Source organism: Pleurodeles waltl, chromosome 2_1 (assembly GCF_031143425.1).
Source record: "Pleurodeles waltl isolate 20211129_DDA chromosome 2_1, aPleWal1.hap1.20221129, whole genome shotgun sequence".
Taxonomy (NCBI): domain Eukaryota; kingdom Metazoa; phylum Chordata; class Amphibia; order Caudata; family Salamandridae; genus Pleurodeles; species Pleurodeles waltl.
In genome coordinates, this window is record NC_090438.1 from 726182560 (window position 1) to 726193051 (window position 10492).

Consider the following 10492-nt stretch of genomic DNA (forward strand, 5'->3'; position numbering starts at 1 on the left):
ATAAAAGCGTGCAGGGATGTTAAAAGATTTACAGCGCAACCTTTTTAATGTTTGCATGGATTGCACAGAAGTGTTGCCGGAAGGGAATGAGCATGACAAGGAATATTAAAAATACAAATTAAAAAACACACGCAGCAAAAAAAAAAGCCTTACAATAAGCACGGTGGCTGTGAAAGCCAAAATAACGAACAACCACAAGAACCTGTACGTACATCTAAAAAAAACAAAGGCAACTCACCATTGCAGAAAAACTGTGCACTAACATCTTCGGGCGTTAGAGAGAGAGGGGATCGAAGGGTAGAAAAAAATCGAGAGATGTGACAACAAGGAACGAACGAGTAAAAAATAAATAATAATAATAAAATTGAAAAAATACGAAAAATTACAAGAAGGCAGAAAAAAAGCCAAGCGCTATGCTGCGTGCGGAAGAGCAAACGGTGTCTCAGACGGCGAGCCAGGACTCGAATCCATGTGTGCCTGGGGAAGGGCTCCTCCGGGGATGCGCAATGTCCCTGTTTGTAAAGGCAATTGAAAGTTTGTGTGTGGTTTCCTGTCCCCCCTCTCTCAGCGCTCCTGCCTTCTCTCGCTCCGTGTGCTCCTGTGCAGGCAGTCGGCTGCTCTCTCCCTCCCGGCGCAGCTCCCAGTCCCCAAGAGCGGGTTGCTCGCCTTTGACTCCTAATAGCAGATATTCATGACTATTAATGTTACACGAATACTTAATAAGGGGCCGAGAATGGCTGCAAATCGAGCGTGAAGCGAGGAGGCAACTCCGAGGCAGAGCCCGCTCCGAGTGACGTCCATTGACTGGAGGGTGGGAGGGTCTGATCGGAGAGGTGGGAGGCTGGGGAGGGAGGGGGCTCTGGGTGGGGAGGAGAAGGGGGCGAGCCCGGCGAATCGGAGGGGAGCAAGGCAAGGGAGCCATTGTGAACGGCTTCCCAGGCCGGGGCAAAGCGAAAGAGGAAGCGATGTGACTGGGTGGGTGAAGTGGGGGTGCGGGGTGGGGGGCGAAGGGGGCAGCAGGCGGCAGAGATGGCGAGGCAGAGAGGGGCATAGGTGTGGGAGACGTCCTGAGATTTTGGGGTGAATGGGGCTGGCGAGTGCCAGAAGGAGTTGGGCGCGGGGCGGGTCATAATATTATTATTATTAATAAGAGACATGTAAAGCTTTGGCACAAACCATCTCTAAGAGGCATATGCCCAGGGTACGGGGTGCCAGGAGGATGGCATGGCTGGGTGATAGCACTGCGGGCACCCGGGGTAATTGGCAGAGTTTAGAAACGGCAGAAGAAAGGTATGCAGCGCTCTTTTAAACACGTTATATATGTAATATTGTTATCATCAGAAGGATAGCGCCTGGCGTGACGTGCGCAGCACCCCCACCGGTTCACGGGCCTCTGGGCGCCTGGGGCAGGTTAGGAAGGCGAGGGAAGCATGGGGGAGGGCTGTGATCAGAGGGACGGGGGAAGAGGGCGCTGGAAGGTGTGAGGGGTGTAGTCTGGCCAGGATGCACACTTTCAAGTATCACAAGTCTTAGGTCCAAAGGTAGGGAAAAGGTTGTGACAGCCAGACGCCCTGGTGGGGTGGAGAAAGGAAGGGGGGTGTATGCGGTACCCTGGGCTCGGTGACACGTCTTTGCACGTGGCTGCCAGCCTCAGGTGTGTGGATACACAGAGCACATGACGCGCGGTTGTAACTGCCTCGAGGGAGGCCTAGGGGGCGCCAGAGCAGCGCACAAGAGCGAAGACACAAAGGTGAGAGGTCACGCGAACTTCGACACCTCCTCCGCCACCCCAACACCCACCCTCACCACCGACAAAACCTGCGCAGAGAATGAGGAAGCAGAGGGCACCCTGAGCTAGCGCCCCCTGCTGGGGGGCCCTAAGAACGAGTGCGACAGGAGAAACCAGCTGGGGGCACATGGCTCCCCGGAGGAAGTGGTAGAAGACGGTAGGGTGGTGGGACGCCCTGAGTTACAGTGGTATGGGGAGCTGGGGGCACCTGGGGTTATATAGGCTCCCTGCAAGTTGTTGAGTTACGGTAGTACGTGGGGGAGGGGGGGAGGGGTCGTTCCTGGACGAAATTAGGGTCCCTGTAAAATGGTGAGTTACAGTAGTATGGGGTGTACTTGGGGGTACAGAGACTCATATCAGAATATCTTGAGATACATTAGTATAGGGCATTTGGGGGTGCACAGGCTCCTATAAGAAAATTTACAGTTACAGTATGGGGGGCACATAGGGTCCCTGTAAGAAGATGGTGAGTTACAGCAGTATGGGGGTACGCTTTGAGTTATATAGGCTCTCAGTATGGGGGGCTGGGGCACATAAGCTCCCTGTAAATGGTGAGTTGCAGTAGTGTGGGGTGGAGACTTGAGGGTACATAGGTTCCTATAAGAAGATCTTAAGTTACACTATTTAGCTGGGGGGCGGCAGTGGGTACATAGACTCCCTGTCAGAAGATGGTGAGTTACATTAGTTTGGGGGTGCACCTCGGTGTACACAGGCTGGCTCCCTGTAAGATTTTGAGTTACAGGAGCATGGGGGCGGGGTCACGAAGGGCAGACAGACCCCTGGAGGAAGAGCTTGAACAGTATCAGGACAGAAGAGGGCACTTGGGAAAGATATGTCAGTGTAGTGACAGTATGAGAGGGCACCGGGGACGTATAGTCCCCTTTTCGAAGACATTAAAGAACTCTAAGAGTGAAGTCTGCAACTAGGGTCATATATCCCTCTGTAGGAAAAGCTGGCGGTACTGTCAGGCAGGAGGAGGCTCCTGTGACGTATTTTGTCCCCTACAGCAAGAGGAAGTGGTTAGTAGGTAGGTGGCACCGGGGCCCTACAGGGCCTGGTATAAAAATCGTGTGGGACAGAGGTTTAAGAGAGGGCAATGTGGACTTAAAGCACTGTATAGGAAATGGGGGGTGGCGCGAAGAGGACACCATGGTGCGTACAGACCTACTGGACGATGAACTTGACGGTCAATGCAAGAGGAGATGGCCCCTGGGGCCACATACCTTCCTCCAGGAAGAGCTGAAGAAACAGAATGGCTTGAGAAGGCACCTGAGGGTATATAGCCCCCCACAGAAGCTCTGGAGGTACAGCATGACAGGAGAGGACGGCTGGTGGTATATAGCCCCCTGGAGAAGAGCTAGAGGAATAGCATGACAGAAGAGGCACTAGGGGTATGCAGCCCCTGGAAAAGATCTGAGTCATAGCATGGCAGAAGAGGGCACCTGAGGGTATATAGGCCTCTGGAGAAGACCTGTGGGTATGGCATGACAGCAGAGGGCACCTGATGGTATAGAGCCCTCTGAAGAATATCTGGGGGTACAGTGTGACAGAGGAGGGCACCCGAGGGTATATAGGCCCCTGAGAAAGACCTGGAGGGACTGCATGAGAGGAGAGGGCACCTGAGGATGTCCAGCCCCCAGGAGAAGATTTGGAGGCCTAGCATGACAGGAGAGGGCATCTGAAGAGACAACCTGTGGGTATGGCAGGACAAGAGATGGCTCCCGAGGGTTCATGACCCCCTGGAGAAGACCTGGAGGTATGGAATGGCAACTGGGATATATGATCACTGGATTAAAGTAAAGTTATAGTATGAAAAGGGACGTTTCTCAAGAGCATGTGCCCATCTGGAGTAAGAAGTGAAAGAATAGCAGTGTATGAGAAGGCTCCTGGGGCCACGCAGCCCCTACAGAAAGAAGTGAAGATACAGGAGGATGTGAGAGAGCACTCAGGAGTGTTTAGCCCTTTTAAGAAAGTGCTGGCGGTGCAGCAGAAGAGGACGCCCCGGAAGAAAAGTTCTGCTAGTAGTAGGATAGAAGAGGGCACCCAGAGGGATACAGCCTCCCAGAGCAGGGGGGATTGCAGTATGGTATGAGAGGCCACCTGTGGGCATATAGTCCCATAAAGGAGATGCTGGATCACTATAATGATAGGTGATAGCCTTGGGCAGATACACCTCTGAGGAACGGGGGGAGGGGCGGAGTAAGATATGAGAGGACACCTGAGGAAGATGAACCCCCTGGGGAAGTGGTGGAGTGATAGAATAGTGAAGGGCAGCAGAGGGCAGATTCCACCCTATAAGAGAGATGACTGAAGAGTACGAAATGAGAGGGCACCTCGGGGTACGCCGTGTGGTAGATGCCGTCGCCTGCCGTTCCTCTCTTTGCGCTGCTGCTCCCTGGGGGTGAGAGGCTTCCTGGGCTTTCCAAATCTCCGGCCTCCTTCACTTCCGCCTCGGCAGCAGCCAGGCCCGGCTTCCCGGGCCCCTGAGCCCGCTTCATGCCTCCCCAACACGCACCACCTCCTCACAGTCCGGGCCTCAGGCTCCTAGGCGCCTCCGGAGCGCTCCACACGGAGCAGCAGACGGGACCCGGTGCCCCGGAGGGCGGAGCGGGGCCCTGAGGTGCTGCTCCCGGAAGCCCCTGAGGCGGCCTTCTGGGTCCCCTGCGGCTCCCGGGCTCTGGGGGGTGCTGCGGGGCGGGTGGTGGGGTGCCCGGAGTTGGCTCCCTGGACAGGCCTCCGGGTGGGTGTGGAGGGTAGGAAGAGACCCCCTGAGCGCCGCAGGGAGTCCGGGCCCGCTCCTACTCTCCAGGCACAGCTCGCAGTCCTGCTCCCTCCCTCTGCCGGCTCCAGAGCAAGAGCAGAAACCCGTCCGACCGGCTGCCCAACTCGAAACTACTCCCCACAGAGTGCGAGAGCCCTCAAGTCCCGGCCGGGAGAGGCGCGGGCTGCAACAACAACAGCGCCCCGGCATGTCCCTGCACGGCCCGGGGCGCACCTGCAAGCATCAGGGCCGGCCCTGCACGCACCTGGAGGCGGCACTGCAAGGAGAGAGGCCACACAGTGCACGCACAAGGAAGCATGCTGTGCACAGAACTGCAAGGAAAGATTCCACACAGTGCACGCACAAGGAAACATGCAGTGCACAAAACTGCAAGGAAAGATTCCACAGTGCACGCACAAGGAAACATGCAGTGCACAAAACTGCAAGGAAAGATTCCACACAGTGCACGCACAAGGAAACATGCAGTGCACAGACCTGGAGGCGGCGCTGCAAGGAGAGGGGTCACACAGTGCACGCACAAGGAAGCATGCAGTGCACAAAACTGCAAGGAAAGTTTCCACACTGTGCACGCACAAGGAAACATGCAGTGCACAGACCTGGAGGCGGCACTACAAGGAGAGTGGCCACACAGTGCACGCACAAGGAAGCATGCAGTGCACAGAACTTCAAGGAAAGATTCCACACAGTGCACGCACAAGGAAACATGCAGTGCACAGACCAGGGGCAGCACTGCAAGGAAATATTCCACACAGTGCACGCACAAGGAAACGTGCAGTGGACAGACCTGGAGGCAGCACTGCAAGGAGAGAGGCCACGCCACACACTCGGTGTCAGTGCACGCACAAGGAAACATGCAGTGCACAGCCCTGGGAGGTCGCACTGCACACTGCGAGACAATGCACTGCTGGCATATGGGGTGGAGGGGGTGCTGCACGAAGTACAAGTAGGAGCACCGTAGGTAAGTAAGATGTCAAACTGCACACACCTGGGAGCAATGCAAGCACGTGTGATGTCAAACTCCGTACATTTGAGATCAATTTAGGCAGAAGCGACATGCAAGTGCACGGACCGGAGAGCATACGCTGCGCGCTTCTTGTGCACGCACCATGGCATACCTTGGGCACATCAACAGCATAAACTGTGCACTCCTACTACATTAGTGTGCTGGTGTGACACTACTCTGAACACTCTGAGAGCACAGCCCGCGAACACGGCCTGGGCCCAACAGGGCCTGGGATGGTATCTTGGACGCAACGAAAGCATGCACTTCATGGGGCTGCATGCACCTGGGAGCGCGTTAAGCATCTAGAAACGTGCACTGTCCACATCCCGATGCACGATACGCACATAAGATCCCACGTTGCACGCACCTGCGAACACAGTGGCACACAGTTCACACTACACCCCCTGCGGGCAGTCCATTGCTCGTACAGTGACACATGTAGAAGACGCCACACTGCACAGATACGGGCGCACTGTGCACACCGAGAATGCACAGCGAACATCCCTGGCACCACACGCTGCACACACACCTAGTAAACACACATTGCATCCACATATGGCGGAAGGCACACACGCATCTCTGAGATGCCCATACACACACCCACCCACCCTGCAAATATCTGACAATACACGCCTGGGGGCATGACAGCTGAGTGGCGGCACAGACTGCACGAACCTACTGCACACACAATGAAGGGACAATAAACGGCACATTACTGTCTGCCCTTTGCAAATGTGTGGAAAGATACTCCTGCGAGATCGCACACATCGGAAGCCATGTTCGGATAGCCGTGATTCGACAATGGGTATGCATGGGAGTGAAGAACGTGCGTGGATCCACATACTGCACTCACAAGAGAACACAGAGAAACAGGTCAACAACTGGAGATGCATGCGAACAAACACTGCAAGTGCCTGGAAGCGCCAGGATGCATTCAGCCATCAGGAGAGAGAGCTGGGGGTTCAGTAACAAGAGGGCACCTGGGGGAGAGAAGGGGGGTAGAGGATGGGGCAAGCTCGTAAAGGGCAGATGTACTCCTATTAAAAAAAGACCCGGATGTCTAATGAGGCAGGAATGACGACCAGGAGGCTTTCCCCCCCCTCACCCCCCCCCCCCCGGAGGTAGAGGTGCCTCTAGACTGGGGCAGAAGAGGCACTTGGGGGCTCACACCCACGGCCCCGCAGTTAGAGGTATACTATGACAGGACACTCATCTGGGTGCACTGCTCACCTGGGAGCACACACGCTGCAGCAATCACTGCACACTCCTGGCAATACTGCATACATACAGGTGCGAGCCAAGATCTGGAATAGTTGGAAACACACAGACAGGACAACGCAGTGCACGCGCTGCACAGTACCAGGAAGTAGCTGCACACATGGTGCAGCACACCACACCTGAGAGCACGAGCAACCAGTGCGGTGAAGCGCAAGCAGGAGAACATGGATGGTTCGCAATTAAAGCACACAACGCGCACATTGATCAACGTATGCACTACACATGTCCGCCGCACCCCCTCATAGCGCAAGTCTTACCCTTTGCCCACCCAGATGCCCTTACTAAGTTGGAAGGATGCTTAGTGGGCGTCCCACCGCGCCCGCAGCCTCTGGGCACCTCCTGCCCCCGCCCCTGGACTTTAGCTCTCTCCAGTGGACTCTGGGCTCCCTCGCGTGACTTCCGCCCCGACCTGTGGACCCTGGGCCCGTCCCGCGAGCATTGGGCTTCCCCATGCTGACTCTGACCTCCATCTTTTGGCCTCGTGCCCCGTCCATGGACTTGGGGCTCCCTCCTGTGGACTCTGCTGCCCTCCTCTGAACTCGGGGCTTCCTCCCGTGGACTCAGCCCCTTATCTGGACTTGGGGCTCCCTCCCGAGGACTCTGCCCACTCCCGTGGACCTGGGGCTCCTTCATGTGGACTCTGCCCCTTCCTGTGGACTTGGGGCTACCTCCTGTGGACTCTGTCCCCCTCATCTGAACTTGGGGCTCCCTCCCGTGGACTCTGCTCCCCTCATATGGACTTGGGACTCCCTCCTGTGGACTCTGAGTGGACTCTGTCCCCCTCATCTGAACTTGGGGCTCCCTCCCGTGGACTCTGCTCCCCTCATATGGACTTGGGGCTCCCTCCTGTGGACTCTGCGTGGACTCTGTCCCCCTCATCTGAACTTGGGGCTCCCTCCCGTGGACTCTGACCCCTTCATGTGGACTTGAGGCTCCTTCCCGTGGTCTCCGGCCCCCTAACCGTGGGATATTGGTGGAACACTCCTCCCTCCACCCCCCAAGCCCTCCAGAGCAGCCCGCACAGGTTGCCCGGTCCTGCCAGGCGGCACGAGGAAGACGCACAACGCAAACAAAGGATGCGAACAATACATGGAAAACACCTCACAGCCGCTGTTGTGTGGTTGTCGCTGCCCTCGCTGGTGTCCGCAACAAACACCAAGGCAGCGGGGTCAGGATTAACAACAAAAATACACCTTCTGAAGGCAGAGCAAGCATTCCAGAGGACCGACTTTTGCATCACATCGCACACATCTGTACAAGCGCCTTCATGGGAACGAATCTGAACATCACAACATCAGACACACAGCTGCACGTATGTGTGATTTAGATAACAGACTATATAGATGACATGACAAATCACAATTAAATCAACGACATCCATGATACATAAATTAACCGATGGGTTAATGCAAAACAATCTCAGTTAAAAAAGAAACTCTAGGCGTCGTTTGTAAACATAGACAGCGCTTCGGGCACTCATCACAGGAATGAAGCACTACACACATGCTACAAGACAATACACTGTTTAGAAGGCCCCGCAGAGCCCTCTGTGCCGGGTGTGCTCGGAGGAGCACCGGCCGAGCTCCTGCCCACGTGCTCCTGGTGCCCGGGCGTGTGTCACACGAGAGAACAAAGGAGGGCGCCGGGCACGTGTCAGCGGTGGTCAGTGGCACAGGGAGGTGGGCGGTGCACTGCTTCACACCTACAACAATGGGAGTGCACGGGAGCGGTGCCGGGGCACACGGGCAGTTCAAGGCCCGCAGTCACGGGCCACAAGTTGGCAGTGGAGTAGTAAAAGAGATTAGTGAGAGGGCAGGGGCAAGGACAGGGCAGCAGAGCAGTGACAGGGCAGGAGGGCAGTAGCTGGTGACAGGGCAGCAGGCTGTGGCGCGGCAGTGACAGAACAGGAGAGCAGTGGTAAGGCAAGGAGAGTGGAGTGGGGGGTAACAGGGCAGGAGAGAAGCGTCAGGGCAGCGTGTAGTGACAGGGCAGGAGAAAAGTGATAGAGCAGCAGAGTGCAGAAGAGCGGCGACAGGGAGGAGAGACGCGGTAGGGCAGTAGAGTTGAGAAGCGCAAAGGCAGGGCAGCAGGGCAGTAGCGCTGCGACGAGGCAGTGGCCGGGGCAGCCCGGGAGCTGGTTCACAAACAGTGCCCCGGATACTCCGCGGAGCTCTGCAAGTCCGGACAGGAGGACCCTGCCCGTGCCTCTCACCTGCCGCCGCTGCATTTTTCACATTTCACGCTGTGTGCGCAACAAAACAAATCGAAGCTAAACAGAAAGCCTCGGCCATTTTTGTTTATATGACAGCCACTCACGTGGTCAGGGAATTCATTCTCATCCCAAAAACTAAAGGAGTTAATACATCTACGTCCTTTTTCATGGTTTTGCAAGTACAGCGGTTTCTAGAAAAAAAAAATAACGCTTTAGCTAATAACCCCTGTTCGGAACTAAAAGAGCAGAGCCCATGGTCTCAGGTTAACCACACACTTTAGAATCAAGAGAGGCTGGAAAAAATGATAATTTACTAATTATTGTGAAAATGTCAATAATGTAGCATTGCATTCAACTAACCACTAAAAACGTGTCAAAAGGTTGTTTATAATACGATCCTTTGTTTAATAAATAATAAACAAACGTTAATTAAAAATGTATATTTAAGGATTGCACGGTGCCTCTGTAATTGTAAGAAATAAAATCGAAAATTCAAAATCACACCTTGGAGGCAATTGGGTTTTCATTTGAAATAGTCAACTCACTCGATTGCAACCAGACATGAGGAAGATTCCTTAAAGCCAAGCTTTCTCCTATGTGCTGGCATCAAGGCAACTTTCATTGTCAGCCCTTGGAGAGTGGTCACAAAAAAATCTCTCTTCTGCTCGGCTGCACATTTACATTTTTTCCTCTTTGCATGTGTAATATATTCCATTTCTTGTTCAAAAGTTTAGAAACTCGAATTAACTAAACAAACTTCAAGTTTTCAACACGAATTGTTTAACACAAAATCGCAGAATGTAGTCTAAAACGCACTTTGTAGTGCAGTGCAGGCGCCTGGATGCGATTCAGTGGGCGCTTTAAAAGTCTCCGAAAAGAAAGAAAAAAAAGCAAAAACCGACTTCCATTATAAGGCTAGGGTGCAGAGGAAGTACAGAACATGGGTACATCCAGGGTGTCCCCTCCCCCATCATATCTGGAGCTTACCTCGCACTCCTCGTACTTGATGTTGTCCGTCAGCTTCCAGAGCATTTTCATGGGCTGCCGTGACAGGGCCTGGCTTCTCCCCGCCTCGCAGAAGTACAGATCCAGTGTGCTGGTGAGAGAGGCGCGGCGCCGGGGAGAGGCAGGCTGAGCGGGAGCTCCTGTCTGCGCTCTGACATCTCCCTCTAATGGCCAAACTCGCCCACTCCAGCGCTTTACCAGGCAGCCGGCGCCTCATTAGCATAGCCACCCTACCAATGGCTCCCTTGGCACGGCGCGTGCGGGGGGCACAGCCCGGGGCACTACTGGGTAGCGCTCGCTCGCACTGTTACTACTCTGCCTGGCTATTAAAGCACTTTTCAAGTGATGGACGTCACTATTTAGGAAATAAGCTATGCTCATGGAGACAGAAACGTAGTCTGGTTTTATTACACGAACACCTTC

At 54.7% G+C, this 10492-nt stretch overlaps 1 protein-coding gene across 6 annotated transcripts in view; it reads right to left on the minus strand.

Moving 5' to 3' along the window:
• TFAP2A (transcription factor AP-2 alpha) overlaps positions 1-10248 on the minus strand; it is a 32167-nt gene extending 21919 nt beyond the window's left edge. For 2 of the 6 annotated variants that reach the window (XM_069217229.1, XM_069217220.1), the window contains exons 1-2: positions 10052-10248; positions 239-265 (exon numbers count right to left, since the gene is read on the minus strand). In XM_069217229.1, coding sequence (XP_069073330.1) covers positions 239-265; positions 10052-10102 — 78 coding nt within the window. In that variant the 5' untranslated portion in view covers positions 10103-10248. Of the gene's footprint in view, positions 1-238; positions 266-4122; positions 4687-10051 lie in introns of those variants that run through there. The other 4 variants (XM_069217245.1, XM_069217236.1, XM_069217205.1 and 1 more) reach the window with 3 other exon arrangements.
• Positions 10249-10492: the final 244 nt, after the last annotated feature.